Source organism: Schistocerca americana, chromosome 1 (assembly GCF_021461395.2).
Source record: "Schistocerca americana isolate TAMUIC-IGC-003095 chromosome 1, iqSchAmer2.1, whole genome shotgun sequence".
Lineage (NCBI taxonomy): Eukaryota > Metazoa > Arthropoda > Insecta > Orthoptera > Acrididae > Schistocerca > Schistocerca americana.
Window position 1 is genome coordinate 206,894,702 of NC_060119.1, and position 22,505 is coordinate 206,917,206.

The following is a 22,505-nucleotide window of genomic DNA, read 5'->3' on the forward strand; positions in this document are numbered from 1 at the left end:
CAAATATAAATTGTTATCGAATGTTTTTACATGTCACAGTTTCTCATCCATACCCCTACCCCAACTCCTACCCCTACCCCTGTCCCCACTCCTACCCTTACCCTTACCCTTAACCCCACCCCCAGGGTGGTAGGTAGGACTGTATTACCCACATAGTATTTTGATACAAATAATGAGCCATGTATATATAAAATCTGGTCAAAGTTCTTCCAGAGTTATGCCCCTACATCACCCAATTTTCAATCCCAACCCCTGTGGAAGGTAGGTGGTTCTCACTGGCACACTGCTTCCTTTCAGAAAGTAAGCAATATGTGTACCAGGTCTGGTTGAAACTGAACCAGAGGTTTAGGATGAGATGCAGAACATGCAAACATTTTTATAATATACACAGATACAGATTAAGATTAAAGTGAAAATCCAATTATGAAAATGTCCAGGACGTAGCCACATAACATTTGTAAATCTACTGACAAGCTGTCACAAATATGATCCCTGGAACATGAAGTTAACTAGTTATGACAAGGGTCAACAAAGTGATCATTATCTGCCCATCTCTTAGGATTACGAGAATAAGCTACCATATTTTAAACTTATAGTAGTAATAATTAATAAATTGCAATCATACCACAGATTCATCCACACAGCGTCGTTTTGAATGGTGCAGTATGTTGTCTATTTGATCTTCTGCTGGCCTTTTCTTACGTTCTTCATCACAGTCAATTTTTCTGTATTACAAATAATATCCTTAATAGTACCCATATAAATATGTTGATAGTAACTGTACTAAAATATTAATATATGTATAAAATATGATGAGAGACAGAATGGAAGGAAAATTACTGGAGAAAAATGGACTGAGGAAGAAATAAAATCATAATCCAGTGACAAATACAAATTTCTTGATTACATTTAAATTGGATTTAAGCTTAGTGAATTACCCACACATGAGAATAAAAGAAATAAACAAAAGTTACGAATGTGCATAAGATATAGGTAATATATAAGTAATGATGATAGTACACTTACAGCTCTATTTGTCCAACCATGAATGAGCTACTAGCAGCTTCCTGAAGTTTTTGCTCAAACAGTGCTTTCACTGCATCATCAATTTGCCTCCCTTCATTTTGTTCTAGGTATTTAAGAATTGAAGCATGAATACGATAAAATACCTCCAGTGCTTCAACAGCCAAATTTTGTGGATTATTGTAAATTATTTTACGTGCATAATTTGCACCCATTTTCTCCAAATATTTGCTAGACTGAAATAAGGGATTATATATTACAAGAGCTGTAGACACACAGTTATTAATTTATAGACAAGTATTAAAGCATAAAGGAGCTAACAAATGCGTTACAATGGAAGAAAAAAGCAAGATAAAAATTTTAAACAATAAGTTTCTGCATGTAAGCAAACTAATGGCATGCTCATGCATTGAGAGAGTGGTTCCTAGCCTTACAAAGTTACAGCGTACTCCAGCACTAACATTTGAGTTGTTCACTAACTCTACAGAATACTTTGAATGTCAAGATGTATCCACTTTCAGAAGTCTGTTTCTTTTTAGTTCAAGAAGAGTTAGGATACACAACATTCTATGCTTTTTTTCTGAATTTAAGTGGGTGGTGTTCAATAAAACTTATGTTATTGAAATGGTAGACTTACAACAGAGGTGAGAAAAGTTGTTAGAAACTGTAACACACCCTTAAAAGAACAGAACATATTGGGCCACTTTGCTGAGCATTACAATAAAGATGGAAAAGTAGTATTTCAAGCTCTGGAAATAACAGCTCAATCAGCAGCACAAACTTGATGGATCCGGCACTTTTACAGTAGCCTCTTTCAATCCTGGCTTTCCAGTCATTTAATGAGGCTCAAAAGGTCTGGAAAGTGTACTAAAAACATTTAGCATCTCGTTTCCAGGCAAATGACACTTACTACCCTAACACATTGGGAACTTTTTTTATTATTTACAAACCAGTTCTACTGTCATGAGTAAAACTTGGCCCCTTGCTTGAATCATCAGTGCTACCCATAACCACCATTAATCCACTCTTAAGTGAACATTGTTCAACAAAAATGCATGTTGTGTCCACTCACTTAAGAGTTCCTCCAACACCATAAGGCTACATCAGACAGTTACGCATCAAGGATCACGGACATGCATAGCTGAGTAGGAAATTGAGGTTTATGCATTATTGTGGAATATTATATGCACAATTATTAATATATGGCATGGTGATCAGATTAGCACCAGACAGTGAAGTGTATGCTCAAGAATTAAGACAGTCAGACTGTTCAGAAGAAGTTTAGCATATTGCCAGGGCTTCCAAGATACCACATGCAGCTCAGGCTACCTTTTTAACAGAATATGTTATACCAGAACTGTCATCTTGATAAGCAAATGTGGCATGACCTAGTCTGATGTAATTGCAAAAATGTCACACAGTTCAAGTACGGAGGGGAGCAGCCCCCACTTAACCAGATGGGCATTAAACTTCAAGCCATTGCAGTTTTCCAACTGGATCTTGGCTACATTTTCGTAGACTCCCCAACTGTTATGATTGTTTTTCTTTACATGCTTGACATAGGTGCCCAAATTATAATGATATCTGCCTACAGTGTTTTCATCAGGGTCATATAGTAGAAGTTTGTCAGAGCTGATTGAGTCTCAGCAGTCCATTGCACCGCTGCAAATAAATGGCATCATAGATTCGAGGGTTGCACCATGTCACCTTATGCTGTCAGCAGCGGTTCGTGGTGTAGTGTTATGTCCGCACTATAACACAAAGTTCGACTACACAACACTTCGCTGGCTGTAGCGCCAAGGAGAAATCAGAGTCACTAGTAGAGAATACAAGTCCAAACCACTGCCAACCACTCGATACTGACGCTTCACAAGTTTCCCGCCAGGGAGGCCACAGTACGGTTCGGTCGTCGTGAATCCAGCAGCCGGGAAGTAACACAGTCATCGGCGAAGATTGAACTGGTTAAACGGGCTCAGGAAGCTCGCTTAAATCTGCAGGTCCGGCCAATCAGAGTGTTGGTAGATGGCGCCCTTATACGGTTGCTCACTCTGGTGGCAAGGGCAGCACCGCCAGGGTAATCCGTATTGATAGTGGCGTGTACGCTGCCGCTAACCCCGCGACGACGCGTTCACTTGCGCCAGTTGTTGACATCGTGTGCGGCACCAGCGGTACTCGCTGTGTGCCGCGCGTGTTGTAGCACGCCGCGACGAGTTGACGGCTGCTGTGTGGCGGCCGATACGACATATTCCAATATTAATTCCTTTTGATGTAGGGGCATGTCTTGATTGTTTATCAGCCTACGTATCTAATGAGAATCTTTCTTTTCTTTGAAGTGGCATATTTTTTACCTCGATGCATATGCAGCATATGGGGTTTTTTATCCAACACCAGTCCAATCAATTCATGTCATCCCATGTGCAGAGGAGGATTCTATGTGTCTTCAATATGCTGCTTGTTTTCTCCATGCCTGGCAAAGGCTTCTAATTCTTTTGCCCACACTGTGTTACGAGAGTCGACAATGCTGAAATTTTCCATAGCCTGCCCAATATCTTCAGTCTTGTGGAATGAAGTTACAATAGCTCTGCATTACTTTGAGGAGTTACAAGTCCTGTCCTAGATTCCTTATCATAGATGGGCATCACCCATAGTCACTGTTTGCAAACCATGTTGTGCATTACACCTTTGTGTGGACTTCAAAAATATGGTTAATGCTCAGACGATTGTGGATTCATGACCCTCTGCCTCCTAATGGTTCTTTTCATAACTGGCAGCAATTTGTACTTCTCTACGATTGATCATATGAAGCTTATTTTAACTTCCTTTGGACAAGGGCTCTAAGCTTTTGATATTAAATACTCCTTGTGGCCTCTATCAATATAATAGGTTACCTTTCGATGTTGCTGGCACATCAGCAATCTTTCTGAAATTTCTAGAACAAACTGCTGCCAATATTCCACATTGTGTCACTTATCTGAATGATATAGTACCGACAGGAAGAGTGCAGGAGAAGCACACATGAAATCTCCGGTGAGCATTTTTCATCCTTTTGAAAGTTGTTTTAAAATGTAACTTGAAAATTGTTCCTTCTTTCAGCCTTCTATTAAGGATACAAGACATATCCTTAGCCAAGAATGCCTGAAATCGACATAAGAGAATGTGGTATCCATTTCCCATATTCCAATACCAAAGAACACAAATGATTTAAAGGTTTTTATGGGCAAGGTTATGTATTCTGCCCGATTTATCCTCCTAAGTACAACAAGTGAAGAAAAGGAATCCTCTGTCCAGTGGTCCACAGATTGTCAATAAGCACTTCTTAAGCTGATGCAGTGCCTCCAAACTGTTCTATGTCTGATACTGTATCAGCCTCATTTACCACTTGTATTAGACATGGATGCATCACCATAAGGTATTGGTGCTGTTGTATCACAGAAGTATCTGGATGGTTTGCAATGACCTATCATGTTCACCCTGACGTTGACCATGGCTCAATAAAATTATTCACTCATAGAAAAAGAGACATCTGGTCACAGATCATAAGTTGTTATTGTCCACATCTGGCCCTAAGTCAGACTTGCCTGGTGGACACCAAAGAGGTTACAACACTGGGTGCTTTTCTTATCACATTACCAATATTAAACTCATTTTTGTATGTTAGCTCAGCATACGAATTCTGGCACACTGTGAAGATTCACTTTGGATATGGATTAGAATGCTGAGAAACAGGAGACTGTTTGTTTCCACACTGATTCACAATTAGAACTGTTGGTGGAAGAGTTCCCCATACCTTCCAGAGACGTTGCACCAGCTCCATATTAGGACCCACTCTTGAGATAGGTGCCTGGCTGGCCACAAACCTTTCCTTTGGCAGCTTTCACAGAACTTGTTTGTTATTTTTCACCTCACCATGCCTTTCAACTTTACAAAGGTGTCCTATTATTGAATCAGAATGACCACCAGTGTCAAGCAGTGATTCCAGAGGTTTTGCACTCATATGTATTTACTCTCCTGCATCAGCCCCACTGGCACAGCACGCTGAACCCACCAGCTGTGGGATCAGGTGCATGAAGGCTTTTCAGACCCACTCCAGGGGGGCATGTGGTTGATTGTGCTACATGCTTACTCTCACTTCTCATATATAACAAAAATGCAACAGACCACAATGGAAAATACCACTAAGGCCCTCATAACATATTATTATTATTATTATTGACAGATAATGGACTGCACTGTACTTCTGCCTGTTTTTAGCAGTTTTGTATCTGGAATAGAATTAAGTGTGTTAATACCCCTCCATCTCGACCTCCATCTAATGGCATGACAGACTGTCTTGTGGGAATTTTTAAGATGCAGATGGGAAAAAATCTTGAAATCCCCTCCTATTGATTTTGGACTGATGTCCTTTCTATCAATGTACTGCCCAACATTGTTTCAACAGCGAAGCTTAGTGGAGCTTTTGCGTGGACATCTACATTTGTTCCTTGCTAGATTTGTTGCAGCCTCCATGGGCACAAGAAGAAGAAGAAGAAGAAGAAGAAGAAGGTGGGTGTCCCCATCTGGGTGCACAAATTTCTACGCCTGGCTGCAAATGTGGCTTCATCTCCATCCAAAAAGGTTGCCAGCCAGTCCTGGTGGTCGCATTTAGAAGCATTCTTAGCCACCGGTCCCAGAACCAGCCCCATTTCCACCATCTGGGGGCAAGCTTTTGCCTCCAGGCTCTGTTGTATTGTTAAAGAAGCAGACCGCAAAACAGCCTGTACTTCACAGGAAAAGTTCTCCTACTGTGTATCATACCAGAGACAGTTATGGGGCAGTTGGTGGCATGATTAAGTCTTCTGACACTTCATACTGTCATTCAGCCACAGAGATTTACATTTTCAGTAGTACGCTGAAATTATTTTCAGGTTGTATCAGGCTGCTGCACCAGGTGAATGGGTTTTGGTCAAAGACAGTTATCCAGCACATATTTTTATTAAAGCAAACGTTACATGGTTACATCAAAAACACAGTGTTGAAAGCATAATATTTATACACAATGCTAATAAAAATCTGTGCTGGAGAATGGTCTTCAACCGAAACTGGTTGCATAATGAAAAATAAGTTGAACAGCAGCTTAAGGTGTGTCATTTCTACAATTTGTAAACACTGTGGAACACAATAAAAAATATGATGGCACTTCTGTATTAAGAAGCCCTTGGCTAAAGAAATAATAAACAAATGCTGAAGAACTCATCAGTTCCTTCAACTGAACACTTACCTGGACTGCAAATAGTTTTGTAGGATGTTTATGACACACAACATTAATTATCAGAATCTGAATGCAGAGTGTTACTTGGACGTGTGTGACATGTTACAAACTTGTTAAGCCCTACACTACTGTGATCGCAAAGAGTGTAGCCAGAAGATCTCCTGGACAGTTTGCAGCAGCCAGTCACAGCTACATAATAAACATAATTATTAATATCTCAGCTGGTTTATTTGTGATAACAGACCTGTGGCATTGCATAAAATAGGGTCTATATCCATCCAGATTTTCCATTTTCCTCAACCAGATAGAAAAACAAAACTTTGATGGTACAGATATGTATATGACATAATTTGGTTAATAGATGAACCACAGCCTCGCATAAAAGAACTTCACAACGACATAAACTCCATCCACCCACAAAAAAAGTTCACCCTTGAAACACAAACAGTTGGGAAACTTTCTTAGATCTTACCATACACAAGAGAAACAACAAACATGAATTCAAAATCTACAGAAAACCCACAATCATCATGACCATTATTGATAATTAATCCAGTCACCCCATAACTCACAAAGAAGCCAGCTTCAGATATTTACTGCACAGACTGAACAAAATACCCATGAACAAACATCATTACACACAAGAACTGAATTCAATAAAACAGATTTCATAGGAGAATGGATATGATGTCAAGAGAATAGACAAAATAAACCACAAAATACAAAAACAAACAACACAAAACCATGAAACACACACACAAACAAACACAAAACAACGTACAACAAATCAGCAGACAGTAAGCAACAAGGAGCATATAATGACTTACAACAACAAAGTCACACACAGGGTAGGTAATATACTAAAGAAACAAGGACCCAACATAGCATACAGAACCAACAACACAATACAAACCAGACGTGGAAAAACACTGACAGATACAGCCAGTCCGGTATATACCAACTTACTTGAAACTGCTGTCAATCTGTATATGTGGGTCAAACACGCAGGAATTACAGAACCAGATATACAGAAAATCTCAGAGAACTAAAAAGCAATAGCTCACACTCAACTTTTGCAGATCACCTGATTGCACACAATAAACCGCCCAACAAACATTGAAACTGACTTACACATCCTTAAAACTGGTAGCAGCTTATACCAAAAATTAACTACCGAAGAAAACTATCACATCCAAAAATCAGTAGCCCCAGGAAAGAAAGAACTAAATGAATACACATCACTGTGCAATAAAACCTCTTTGCCACAACTGAAGAACTATACAAATAACACCCACACCGAAACTACTCAAAAAACACCCATTCATTCTCTCATTCTCTCTCTCTCTCTCTCTCTCTCTCTCTCTCTCTCTCTCTCTCTCTCTGTGTGTGTGTGTGTGTGTGTGTGTGTGTGTGTGTGTGTGTGTGTGTGTGTGTGTCCCAGTCCTGAAAACACATACACAAAACCAGACACCACAAACGCCACCAAATACACTTCAAACTTGTGCACTTCACCCAGCCAAACACGCTACGAAATAAATTAATACTACACAGCCAGAACAACACGTAATGGGAGTGAAAACTTTGCCCATGTTTTGAAAAATCAGAGAAAGAGCATTATCAAGCAACCACAGGTCACGAAATCAGCCTATTCACCTCATCAGCAACATTTGAGAAAAGATTACAACATCAAAGCTGTAAGTTACACACAAAAAACGTAATATATACTCATTTCCGTTTTTAAATGCATAATAAACAGAAAAACAAAAATTATGTTTTGGTGTTTGCAGATGAGAAGTTGTAGATTGTATAGCAGATTAGCTACCAACATAAATATCCAATAGCATCATGTAAGGTATGTAAACTAATGCATACATCCACTCTTTTGCCAATTAAGCTATAACTTTAGACATAATGTTATAAACAACACACAGTGCATGAGGTCGTTAACACATATCTCAACTGTGAGCTATGAACAAATGATGTATAATATTTTACAACAATTATTCATTCACAATTGTAAATATTATGTACCAAAAGTTTCGCTAAATGTTAAAATGTAACAACAATTTCACAGTAAAGAATAACCCCTGAAGATAGCACAAAAAGTGCTGAAACATGTCTGGTTAAAACAAAACTGAAAAGATGTCTTGCGTAAGGTGGAATTCCTTATCCTATTTAGCGTCTACATTAAGTGACATATGTTAATGCGGTTGGTGCAAAAATTGGATACAGCAGCAGAAGGCCAAGATATGTGCACTTGCTAGTAATCAAATGGAGGTAGTGCTTCCTGAGCACTTACAAACACAATGACTGGATTTCTAAACCGATTTATCTAATGAGAATTTCACTGGAAAGAGCTGATATGGAGTTCAGGTATATAGCAGCTCCAACAAAGCTGTAATGGTAAAATAGTGTTTTTACAGTACTACCAGGGTTTCTGATGAAAATAATACAAAAACTGAGTAGAAACACCTAATTTCACCTGCTGGGTTACCAAGTAAATCCCTTGGGGATTGCATGTGCTCCACCAACAACAGTTTTTTCCAGGAAACAATGTGCAACATATCTGGATCATGAGTCTGTTTGCTAACTCATCTGAACACTATTATGATCTAATTCAATTAATACTTTGGTCTCCTAAATCACCAGAAATGAATCCAATCAAGCTTCTTAGGGACACAACATGACTAAAACAACAGAAGTCATGTCCACATTCACAGCTGCCTAATGCAATGCAGTTACTGAAGAAATCTTCACTACCAAAACCTGTTGTCATGGCAAGGAGAGATTGTGCAGTATGGTAGCTCATCATCACATAATTCGCCTAAGTCATCACCAATCCCTCCACTGTGTTACATGGAATCTGAACAAATGGCATCTTCATTTCCATCACCTTTCACAACAACATTGAAATGACATTACTCTGCACAATCCTTCACACAACACAGCTACGTATCTGGTGTCATTCACATTTAGAGAAAACCAGTAGTAAGCCATCTGTAGGACCTTACTAGGAGAAGAAGATAGAGTATTTAGTGACAAGTACAAGGGTTTGTGTCCTCTCACTGAAATGGCATCACTGCTTACACTGATCGGCCAGAACATAATGACCACATACCGAACAGCTGGTATGTCCACCTTTGGCATGGATAACCACAGTGACATGTCATGGCATAGAAGCATTGAGGCCTTGGTAAGAACACAGGAGGTAGTTGGCACCACATCAGCACACACAAGTCACCTGATGATGATGATGATGATGATGATGAGTCCCATACTTCTTTACAGAGTGTAGGGGAACGACTCGTGATACCCGCGCTGCCTTACTAGGCAAGGTCCTAGTGGAGGTGGTTTGCCATTGCCTTCCTCCTACCGTAAATGGGGATGAATAATGATGATGAAGACGACACAACACCCAGTCATCTCGAGGCAGGAAAAATCCCTGACCCCGCCGGGAATCGAACCCGGGACCCCGTGCTCGGGAAGCGAGAACGCTACCAAGAGACCACGAACTGTGGACACACAAGTCACCTAATTCCCATAAATTCTGAGGAGGAGGGGTGATGAGCTGTGATGCCCCGTTCAATCACATCCCAGATGTGTTCGACTGGGTTCAGATCTGTCAAGCTGGGGAGGGGGGGCTGCACATCTACTGAATCTCACCAATGTGTTCCTCAAACCACTTAATCATACCCCAGGCCAAGTGATATGGTGCATTATCTTGTCGAAAAAAGCCAATGCTATCAGGAAACATGGTCATCATGAAGGGGTGTATGTGGTCTGCAACCAGTGTACAATACTCCTTGGCCATCATGTTGCTTTGTATGAGCTCCACTGGAGTCATGGACACCCATGTGAATGTTCCCCAGGGCATAATGGAGCCACCACCAGCTTGTCTCCATCCCACAACACAGGTGTCAAGGAGCTATTCCCCTGAAAGATGACAGATTCATGGCCTCCAATTGGCATGATGAAGAAGGTATTGGGATTCATCAGACTATGCAATCCTCTGCCACTGCACCAACATACAGAGCCAATGGTCACGTGCCCATTTCATTTTTAATTTCTGATGATGTGGTGTTAACAGTGGCACATGCGTGGGTCATCAGTTGTGGAGGCCCATCGTTACGAGTGTATGGTGCACTGTGTGTTCATACACACTTGTATTCCTTCCAGCATTAAAATCTGATGTTAATTCCATCACAGTTTGACACCTGTCCTGTTTTAGCAGTCTACCCAGCCTACGACGTCCAACATCTGTAATGAGGGGCGGCATCCAACCACATGCCTTCTGTACATGTTTACACCACATGTTGGGGACACTCACCACAGCTCTCCTAGAACACCCAACAAGCCATGCTGTTTCCGAAATGCTCTTGCTAAGTCTCTGAGCCATTTCAATCTGCCCTCAGGAAAACTCAGATAGATCGCACACCTTCCCCATTCCACATATGGACAGCACCCTCACTGATACTACATGCACCATGCGTATGTCTAACTAGTGGTTATTCCTCATGATGCTGCCATCACCTGGCTGGATTTATATTGACAATAGGTCGACGGTCATAATGTTCTGGCTGATCAGAGTGTCCACTAAGAAGAAATAGTCATGCAAGTAAACAGAAAGGGAAATAAGAGTTTAATATTCCACTGACACTGAGGTCATTGGAGACTGAGCACAACGTCAAATTAGAGAAGAATGGAGAAAAAAAGAATTGGTCACATATTTTTCAAAGGAACCATTCATGTGTTCATATTAAACAATTTAGGGAAACCTTAGAAAACGTAAATCTGGATAGTTAGTACTTAGTGCAGTGCATTATCCAATGTGCCATCTTACTCAGTGTGAAGCTCATGTCAATTACAACACTTCACAGTGAAATGAATTTCTTATATGTCGGGCATAAAACATACGACTTTCAATATTACAGTGTAAGTTTTGAAGAACTGACAAATTACTTTATGTAACTTAAAATTTGTGCAAAAAATGGTCATAGCATAAATAAGCCATAAAAAAAACTCTCTTTTTCCTGAAATCTGTTCCATATAGCTCACCGACAGGCTTAGTGGAAACACAGTATCATACCTTTACATAATGCTCTAAAATGATTTGCTGGTCTAAATCTTTCTTCTCAGCAACTTTACCAAGCATATAATGCAACAGCCACCTTTCATCTTGGATCAAGCCTCCAGGTCCCAGGGTACACCAGACCTTTAATGAAAAAGAGAGACAGAAGGAAAAAAAGCTTTTGAAATAAGCACCACAGAATTTACAACAAAACAGAAAAAAGTACCTTAGAAATGCAAGAACACTATGACCACGTGCAAGCACTCAGTCATCCACACAATACATCTATAATTTTGACTTCGACCATGTGATGAAAAAAGGAACAAAATTCTTAAAATCTGGAAACAAAATAAATTATGACACCTTTGAATAATAGCTGCAACATATACAGAAGTTTATACATCGACACTGAAGTACCCATGCTCTAATAAATAAAAATTGGATCATTTAAAGACAAGCCAGTACCAACTCATTAAGACAAAAACTACATTCTTCACAAAACCTGACTGTTTTGAAGGTCAAAATTCTCTCACCGAATGGAACTGTATGTACAGATTAAAAGGAACTGACTAGAGCAATTATCAATCTAGAAACAAACACAAGTGTTGCCTTCTGAAGCAGGTGGCTAGAAAAGGAGACAATAAGATTTGCATTAAGTGAAAAAAAGAAGATTCTAATACATAGACATATACAATAGAATGTAATGTGTAATATGCTACAATATCAACTACTTTACACTACTGTAAACTTATAACACTATATGGTGACTGTAAAAGTACCAGTACTCACAAATTACATTTTTTTCTCACAAAGAATTAAATTACATTGTTTTCTCAGAAAAAATTCAAGTATGGTTTGCTGACTGTCATGGGAATGAACATATTTTATAATTCACAACCAATTGTAACTAGAGCATCCATAAACCCAGCAATGACATCAGATGCTGAAGCAAATTGTTCTAAACTGACCAAGGTTGTAAGTATCTCCTGAAGGTAGGTGGAATGGTATCTGTATTCTCCTCCTCCTCACTTTCTTCTGATGACCCTTCTTGCACCTCGATCACAGATTTTAGCAAACCAGATTTCACAGAAACATATGGTAACACCATCATCTGCACTAATCAACATCTCAAAACTAATCCCAGGGTTTGTAGTATCTTGCAGAACTGGCCATTCGTCATGTGAAGTGGAATCGCCTAACTCGTAGACATCTTCAGCATTGCTATGCCTTCAGGCTCTGTTAAAGTACTTCTGTATATGATGTGGCAACATGAGTTCCATGCTGCTGCGATGGCTTTTATTGCGTCAAGAAAAATCCGATCGGGGTTGCAGTATAGTTTTCAGCAGCATGAACAGTAGCTCTTACAAGTCATTTGCGATTAGTTCTTTTCCTGAGAAAAATGAATCCTTGATTCAAGGGCTGAAGGTGGCTTGTCACGTTTGGTGGAAAAAAAAAGGATCTTTATGTTGGTTAGGTTCAGATCCTGTACATTATGGGCAATATATCTGTACAACGTAAGAGGAAAAAGTCTGTTTTGAGCAACCATTCGACTGTTGAAATGAAGAAGCACTTGCGAAATGATGTGCCGCCGATCAAAGTTTTCTTATGGTGAAAGTGGATGCAAGATAAAGTGTCCTCATTTATATTTTTAAAATAGTGCAGTTTCTTGAACTTCACATATAACCCAGGAATGAAACTTCCACTGCTTTCCACATTACATGCTAGGGTAAGAGTTACACATTGTTCATTGTGTTCTACACCATGACACTTACCACATTTTATCCCGAGGGTGCAATTTGCAAAAAGTTTGTAGGAAAGTCCATTTTCGTCCATACTAAACACATCACATGGCACATACTTTTGCCTCATTCGGTTGAGTTCATGCAACCAGCTGTTCACACATCAATTTGTTTGCTTCACCACAGATTTGTACAGATGAAATTGAATGTCTCTTTTGGAACCAGCAGAACAACTGAAGTCTTCAATTCCTACATTTCTGGCAATCTCATTTGCTTTTGACTGAATCATATGGCCACTTAAAGATATGTTAGATGCATGCATATGACTGAACCATTCTGGCAGTAACGTTTCAATGTCTCAATGTCTTCATACTTAGCACTATGAAGGCATTTGGAGTTGTTTTCAGAACCTGATGCAGCAGCAGTAATGATTTTTTTCCTCAGTTCTTAATTATCATAGAAATAGTAGATTTGAGAATTCCAAACAACTCTGCAATTGCTGTTTTCTTTGTACCACAGTCCACTTCATCTAGAATCTTAAGCTTTCCCCGTACATTTAGAGCTGTCTGTTTCCTCTTTCGCATGTTCTACATGCTACCGTTTGTAGATTTTCATTAAGTGTGCTAGCCCAATTTGGCTACAACTAAAAGAACACCTGGCATTGAATACATTATTAAATGTTAATGCAAACATTACTGAATTTATTTAAATGTACCATACACACTGACAGATGAGATGATAATCATGGCTGCTAACCTACAACACATTAGGAACAAGTCAGCAAGGGGTAGCTAGCTTTGTAGTTACATTTATTGTAATCATTTCAGTAAAAATTAACTCAGAAGTGCTGTAACATTGGAAGGTTGTGTAACAATGAAATTTAATTACACTAGGGACTGAAAAAGAGTTCATAAATCACCTTAACTGAAATTCGTGTTAACCGATAAAACTTCCCTTAGAAACCAATGTATTCCTGCTGGCATCAATATTTTTTTTCCCATTAACCACAAGTACATCTTCAATGAGTTTGTGCCAATGAGGTTATACTGTAAGTATTAGTGAACCAAGCAATGCTTTGCAATTGCAAAATATGTATTGGAGATACATCCCAATTTCCTTCTCCCCTCTCTCTGTTCTTCTCCTCCTCCTCCCTCTCTTTGTCCATCTCCTCTACCACCTCTCTCTGTCCATCTCATTCTCCTCCCTCTGTCTGTACATCTCCTGCTTCCCTCTCTCTATGTCCATTCCCCCCACTCCTCTGTCCATCTCTTCTTCCCCATCTTTTTAATCTTGAGCTTTGTTTACTGTTATTGCCAATAAAAAATTGTTTGGAAATGGAAGTTGCTTAAAATGAATGAGTAAATCGGTTGGAATGATTGGTATACATGACATGAGAGACCTCTCCTATTGTTGGATCTGTAAGGAGAATAGCTTCAATGAGGGTATTTTGCATAGTCTTAATCTGAAAATGAGTAAGATTGCAAAGTTTCTGATGATTCAGATTCCATAGTAGTATTCTAATCATAATCCAATAAGCAATAAATACAACTTTCCCGTTTTCTGTTAAAACTGACTGCGAGGAAGAAAACAAGACAGCACACAGATGTGTATATATTTTTATTTAAAATATAATAGAGGGAAACATTCCACGTGGGAAAAATATATTTAAAAACAAAGATGATGTGACTTACCATACGAAAGTGCTGGCAGGTCAATAGAAACACAAACAGACGCATACATACACACTAAATTCAAGCTTTCACAACAAACTGTTGCCTCATCAGGAAAGAGGGAAGGAGAGGGAAAGACGAAAGGAAGTGGGTTTTAAGGGAGAGGGTAAGGAGTCATTCCAATCCCGGGAGCGGAAAGACTTACCTTAGGGGGAAAAAAGGACGGGTATACACTCGCACACACACACACATATACAGACACAAGCAGACATATTTAAAGACCAAATATGTCTGCTTGTGTCTGTATATGTGTGGATGGATATGTGTGTGTGTGCGAGTGTATACCCGTCCTTTTTTCCCCCTAAGGTAAGTCTTTCCGCTCCCGGGATTGGAATGACTCCTTACCCTCTCCCTTAAAACCTACTTCCTTTCGTCTTTCCCTCTCCTTCCCTCTTTCCTGATGAGGCAACAGTTTGTTGCGAAAGCTTGAATTTTGTGTGTATGTATGCGTCTGTTTGTGTTTCTATCGACCTGCCAGCGCTTTCGTATGGTAAGTCACATCATCTTTGTTTTTAAATATATTTTTATTTAAAATTATATACGAGGAAGAATATACATGGGAGAAACAATCTGTCTAATGGTTTAAATGACCAGCTGTCTTAGTGAGAACTGACTGTGAGAAAGAAACCAAAACTGCACACTTTCAAAGCGTATTTTCTTTCCCAAAGTCGTTTTCAACAGAAAACTTTTACATTGTTGTTTAAAAAAATGTGTAGCCTATGTCTCCTGAATGTTTATTAGTGTGATGTGTAAAAATTTGAAGTAAGTTGGTTTTAAGAACTTTTCAAGATTTTTTTCTAACAATGTTTCTCCTATATACCGTATATGTACAATGGTGGGCCAAAATATTATGACCACTGCCCACCGCTAAGCTGAATGCCTCCCGGCGGTGTTGCAGGCACATGGCACTGTAAGGAAAGAATGTAAGTGGAAGAGAGACGAATGGGCATTCCATGGAATCTGTGGTGGTAATTAAAGGCATCATGACAGCAATGAACTACGTGAACATTATTGCGAACCACCTGCATCGTTTCATGATTGAAGTCTCTCTCTACCACAATGACGTCTTCTAGCAGGATAACTGTCCGTCTTGCAAGGTCAGAATCATGCTACAGTGGTTTGAGGGGCATGACAGTGAACTTATATTGATGTCTTGGCCAGAAAATGTGCCTCATCTGTACCCACTGGAACACATATTAGGTACTGACTATGTGCCTGTAAACCACCATCCTGTAATTTGCAGGAATTGCTTGGAATGTGTGTAGGCATCTGGTGTCACATACTTCTGGAATCCCGTCAAGAACTTGTAGAAACCATGCCAAGCAGAATCTCTGTCGTACTGTGTTTGAAAAGTGGAACAACACAGTATTAAAAAGGTGGTCATAATGTTTTTGCTTCATCAGTAGCCTATGTCCATCCAAATGTTTATTAGTGTGCTGCATAAATATGTGAAGTAAATCGCTCAAGAACTTTTCGAGATTTTTGGCAACAATGTTAAATGCTGACTCATCTTTACATAGTAGTATAGATATAGTCCCGTGAAGATGTCACAGCAGCCTCAAACAGGTATTTTGCCATTTTTTCCAGAAGCACACTTTAGCTATGGAGTCTACTCATTGGATGAAATGCTGGACAAAGTGGTTGAAAAGGGGACCATAAAAAACAATAACTGTATTTTAAAACCACAGTCTTTAAATGACATATCCAAATTTTTTCACTTTGTGCTCTCATACAGTATGTCCACTACAGTTTTATACTTTCAATGAAAGCTTCTAGGAGCAAAAGGAATTGCTATAAGTCTGCTACCTTCACCCTACTTATTCCAGTGTTCCTGTTACCGCCCAGCTTTAGATAGCTAACAGGGTATATGGCAGTATTGTAGACGACATAGTTGAAATCCATGTTTCTTCTTGCTTATACACAATATAGGATGTATCTATAGTTTGGCAACATTTTCAATTATTTATTGCACAAGAACCAAACATTGTATAGATATCATACATATGTCATTTTGAAGAGAAACCCTGAAAGTTTTTTTGTTTTTTTGTTTTTATGTATACCACCACAGCATAGTTTGGTAAATTGCCAATAGTCAGCACTAGTTCCAAACATGGCGAGTTCAGGTGTGGAATGAGCTTTGTGTGTGTTGGAGTTCGACAAAAACAAGTGAGCTACAGCTGTTCAACTGATGTTTAGAACCAATTACGGTAAGAAGCCACCAACAAGGAAGGCCATTTACCACTGGCACAACAAATGGCGAGTTCAAATGCGGACTGAGCTTTCTGTGTGTTGGAGTTTGACAAAAACAAGTGTGCTACAGCTGTTCAATGGATGTTTAGAACCAAGTGTGGTAAGAAGCCACCAACAAGGAAGGTCATTTACCACTGGCACAACAAATTCATTACGACAGGTTGCTTGTGTCCGGCAAAGAGAAGCAGACATCCAAGTGTGAGTGAAGTGAATGTGGAGCACGTACAAGAGACATTCATAAGGAGTCCTAGGAAATCGGAGCGTCGTGCATCCCGTGAACTCAAAATGGCTCCAATGACAGCGTGCAAGTTGTGCAACAGAAGCTGTCTATGAAACCATTCAAATTGGAGCTAGTGTAGAAGCTCAATGATGACAACAAAGACAAGCGTTCTGAGTTTTGTTCGTAGTTGCAAAAATTGAATGAGGATGTGAATGGCATTGTTGATCACTTAATTTTTAGCGACAAAGCCACTTTTCACATTAATGGGAGAGTGAGCAGGCATAATTGTCGAATCTGGGGTACAAAGCATCCATACGAATGCACTGAATTTGAGCGTGATTCCCCGAAGGTAAATGTTTTTTGTGCCTTGTCATGTCGAAAACTGTATGGGCCATTGTTCTTCACCGAGAGCACTGTCACTGGATATTCCTACTTGGACATTTTGCAGCAATGGCTGATGCTTCAAATGCAATCAGACTCTCCATTCATCTATCAGCAGGATGGGGCTCCAACCCATTTTCATCGTGGAGTTCGTAGGTACTTGAACGTGGAGCTGCCGCACCGATGGATCAGCCATACAACAGAAGGGGACAGCTGTTTCATGAAATGGCCTTCCCGATCACCAGATCTCACTCCATGAGACTTATTTCTGCGGGGAAACATTAAAGATCTGGTGTATGTACTGCCTCTACCATGTGATGTAGCAGAGCTCAGGGAGAGAATACGGGAAGCTGCCGCCACAGTCGACGATGCCATGCTGGGCCAAGTATGGCAAGAATTCGATTACTGAATTGATGTCTCCGAGTCACACATGGTTTGCATATTGACAGTTTGTAAATAAATTAAAAAAAACACCTTTCAGAGTTTCTCTTCAAAACGCAATATGTATGACTTCTGTACAATGTTTAGTTCTTGTGCAATAAATAATTGAAAATGTTCCCGGACTTTATGTACACCCTGTATGAAGCAACTACTGAAATAACATTTCATAATATACAGTAATTGCAATGTCAGTTGCATAAAACAATCTGTGGGCATCTTTTCTACTTTTATAAATGCACAAAACACATGCCTCTACTGCTTGCACCACAAATGGGAAGCACGGCTTGTCCCTTCCATACCTTTCCTCTCCCTGCAAGACATCTTTATGTGGAGGTGAAATTCACTTCCTTAGCCTCCCAGCTGTCCCCAATAAAGGTGATAGAGGACTCACAGTAGCAATTAAAAAGTATTAATGTTATCATATTCAGTAACCAAGTTACTGCAAATAAAAAGTCTGTAAGAGAAGATGATGTACAGTGAAGCCATAGTCAAAGGAAAAAGTCATAAAAGGAAAAATTCATAAAAAGCTAAATGCCAGACAATGCAAGCAATTTTGATGTAAACAAAACACTATAGTAGTTGAAAACGTAGAATTTCTATGCATTTGTTGCCTCCTTGTTTGTTTACAAATCACTGAATGCACGAAACAGTATAGTAGGGCCTTATAAATCTCATAGTTTTGGTCGAATAACATTTCTATCTTCATTTCACACATAGTACTAGTTTGACTTCCTATACTCAAAAGGTGAGAGACACGGAAATCATGTTGATCACTTACTTTGTAATGCATTCACACAGTGAACTCTTTGGGATCAAAGTCATTTGGTACAGAAAAAAAGGCAGTGCATAAATCACATGTATCACCATAGCAGCTTATCGTTAATATGTCTACATTGTGTACCTGGGGTTAGCAGCTCTTAAGACTGACACACATCAAATCATGACTCAATGCTGAGGAATCACAAGATACTTCATAACTACATATAAGACTCTGAAAGAAAGACACACTGTCTCCCTCTTACAACAAAATTACTACAGGACAAATTTTTCATTGAACTCAACAGTGTTTGCCCTTATGACACACATTTCTTGCACAGCATCACTGCAAGAGGCATCAATAACAGCTTCATGATAATATGACGCTTTGCAAAAGACACCGACTTGTCAGAAGATGACTAGGTGTGACACTGTATCTGTGGTGTCACCGTCAGACACCACACTTGCTAGGTGGTAGCCTTTAAATCGGCCGCGGTCCGGTAGTATACGTCGGACCCGCGTTTCGCCACTATCAGTGATTGCAGACCGAGCGCCGCCACACGGCAGGTCTAGAGAGACTTCCTAGCACTCGCCCCAGTTGTACAACCGACTTTGCTAGCGATGGTTCACTGATAAAATACGTTCTCATTTGCCGAGACGATAGTTAGCATAGTCTTCAGCTACGTCATTTGCTACGACCTTGCAAGGCGCCATTATCAGTTGCTATTGATATTGTAAATAATGTACAGACAAGAGCTATGTTCAACATTAATGGATTAAAGTTAAGTATTCCACCATCTGCGTCCGTTTTTCTAAGTTCTAATTTCATTATCCTGTTCCAGACCTCACGCCAGCCTGCGTGAGCTTAAACGCGTGCCTTTCGGCTTCCTCTCAATTTAGTGGGTTGGTCTCCTGCCAATCCACAACAGTATCCATTCACACTGGAGCACTCTTGAAAATGCCTTTGATCACATACTGCAAGTATGGAACAATGTGTCACTGGATGCAGTGATTTCCCAATGTTTCTCTACACTGCATTTCCCTAAAAGCAGTCTACATTTCTTTTACATGTATCCTGCCTTTACATCTTACTACTGATTTTATCGCAGTAGCCTGTATTTGCTACAGTATGGTGAACAGACCAATTTACGGTAAAGGGGCTTCCAATGATAGTTCTCAAAAACTTATCTATTTCAAGAAAAACACATTACAGCATTGGAAAGTCCTTAGCATTTCTTGATGTTTTGTAATAACACCACAACACAGTAAAATACTTTCCACAAAGGTCTCAACTAATGACCTTACAACAGACACCTCGTGATTATATTCATCCACTTACTGACTGGCAAACTTGAAAATGATCTCAGTATTTACTTTGCTCTCCATTAATTGAGTGCTGTTCATTTTTGCATTTTTGACTACAGTGTGCCACTTTTTATATTCAGAAATTTCCTTGGAGATGGATTTTTTTTTTAAGTAATTTTTTATAGGCAACATATTTACATGAACTACAATCTAAACAATTGCAGTAAGGATGTTATTAATGAAGACACTAGTGTGTTAACACAAGTGAGGTAAAATGTTGAATGGAAGATAAAGTTTGGATCCAAATACTTTCCCTTGCTAATAATTCATTTACAGGCGAAGTTCAAGGACAGGAAGCTCAAAACCAAAGAAGGAAGTGCAAGAACAAAACGGACACCAAAGGATTGGTCGTCTATTTTGGATAATGAATCAATGCAGGAACAAATTAAGTAAGCCATTGTATGTAAAAATGAATTGAAGCATAGAATTAGAATATTTTAGAAAAGAATGCAATCGTGCTCTGTAAAGCTTACAAAACAAAATTTAACCGTATTGAAGCAGAATGCAAAAACAGAACAAAAAAATAAACGTGGTTCTCATATATAATGATAAGAGGTAGTACATTAAAAACAAAAAGATAAAAAACATGAGAATGTCTAAAAATGCATCAGGAATTGGGAAACACTGAAGAAAATAAATCAAATATTGAAGAGAAAGGGAAGTCGGAGGAGAAACCAATTACATGGAGCAATCAGGGAAAAAACAGTAGTGATTAAGAAACAGAGAAATGTAGTATACATTATATTCAACCAACAGCATTTCAGATCAAATAACTGAAACTATACCTTTCAGATGCATGGACACAACAAAAGTAAAATGAGTAAATAGTTACATCAGCTAAGAAGGAAAGATATACTTCTAAAGAATAAAGAATAGAAGCTTTCGAAATGTGGTGCTGCAGAAGAATGCTGGATGGGTAGATCACATAACTAATGAAGAGGTATTGAATAGAATTGGAGAGAAGAGAAATTTGTGACACAACTTGACTAGAAGAAGGGATCGGTTGGTGGGGCATATTCTGAGGCATCAAGGGATCACCAATTTAGTATTGGGGGGCAGCGTGGAGGGTAAAAATCGTAGAAGGAGACCAAGAGATGAATACACTAAACAGATTCAGGATGATGTAGGTTGCAGTAGGTACTGGGAGATGATGAAGCTTGCACAGGATAGAGTAGCATGGAGAGCTGCAGCAAACCAGTCTCAGGACTGAAGACAACAACAACTTCTAAAGCAAGAAAATAATGATAATCTACAGCTACAATGACTAGTGATTGTGTGAGACAACATGTAACACATTCGAAACAGAAAGAAGACGTGCTAAAAATAAAGTGAAGAAGCAATGCTTGTCCATGAACACTCAATAGCTACTACAACATGCAGACTGCCACACATTTACAATTTTACAGAAAGTGAAGACAAGGAAAGAAAGGGGGAGAGGGGAGGGGAGGAAGGGGCCGTAATTCTTTCAAACTTACACTGGTAAGAACTGACTTAGGATGAATGACTTCTCCCTCTTTTCTGTTACCGTTATATCTTGAAATACCACACCAACACAGTACCACAAAGACATCTGGATTAAATTTTGCAAAGATAATCTGCATTTACATACCTTTATAGCAGAGTTAAAGCAAGTGTCAGCAACATCAAGCATTCTCTCCTTCTGTTCTTCAAGCATTGTAAATTTCTCCATACTAAGACTATCAGTCTCCTGAAAAAGTGAAAATGAACGTAATAATGGTTTTTCCGGATGAAGACATAGCTTTCTCTTACTCTTAGGTAATTGCATGATTTTGTATAGTTAGAAAAACTTGCTTTCTTTATAAAATATGACAAAATGTTTATAAATAGCACCTTGTACATGTTTTTCACACCATCTTGCAACCATTAAAAAGCAAAGTAACTATTAATATACTAGAGGGAAACATTCCACGTGGGAAAAATATATCTAAAAACAAAGATGATGTAACTTACCAAACGAAAGCATTGGTATGTTGATAGACACACAAACACACACACACACACACACACACACACACACACACACACACACACAAAACTGCAGTCGCTGGCAACTGAAACCACACTGCGAGCACTGCAACTGGGTCGGGGTCAGGAAGGGGGGAGCACCCCGACCCCGCCTCCTCCTTACCCCCACCCAGTTGCCACTCCCATCACACACTGGTGCCGCTGCTCGCAGTGTGGTTTCAGTTAACTAAGACTGCATTTGTGTGTGTGTGAGTTGCATTTGCATGGGAGTGTGTGTACATGTGTCGGTCGTCTATTT

General features: G+C 39.4%; 1 protein-coding gene across 1 annotated transcript in view; it reads right to left on the reverse strand.

The window, feature by feature from the left end:
* The window catches only part of LOC124594338 (calcineurin-binding protein cabin-1-like), a 244,964-nt gene that overhangs the window by 51,752 nt on the left and 170,707 nt on the right, over positions 1 to 22,505 (reverse strand). The window contains exons 23-26 of the mRNA XM_047132739.1: positions 21,831 to 21,929; positions 11,358 to 11,483; positions 1,027 to 1,259; positions 626 to 725 (exon numbers count right to left, since the gene is read on the reverse strand). Coding sequence (XP_046988695.1) covers positions 626 to 725; positions 1,027 to 1,259; positions 11,358 to 11,483; positions 21,831 to 21,929 — 558 coding nt within the window. The remainder of the gene's footprint in view (positions 1 to 625; positions 726 to 1,026; positions 1,260 to 11,357; positions 11,484 to 21,830; positions 21,930 to 22,505) is intronic.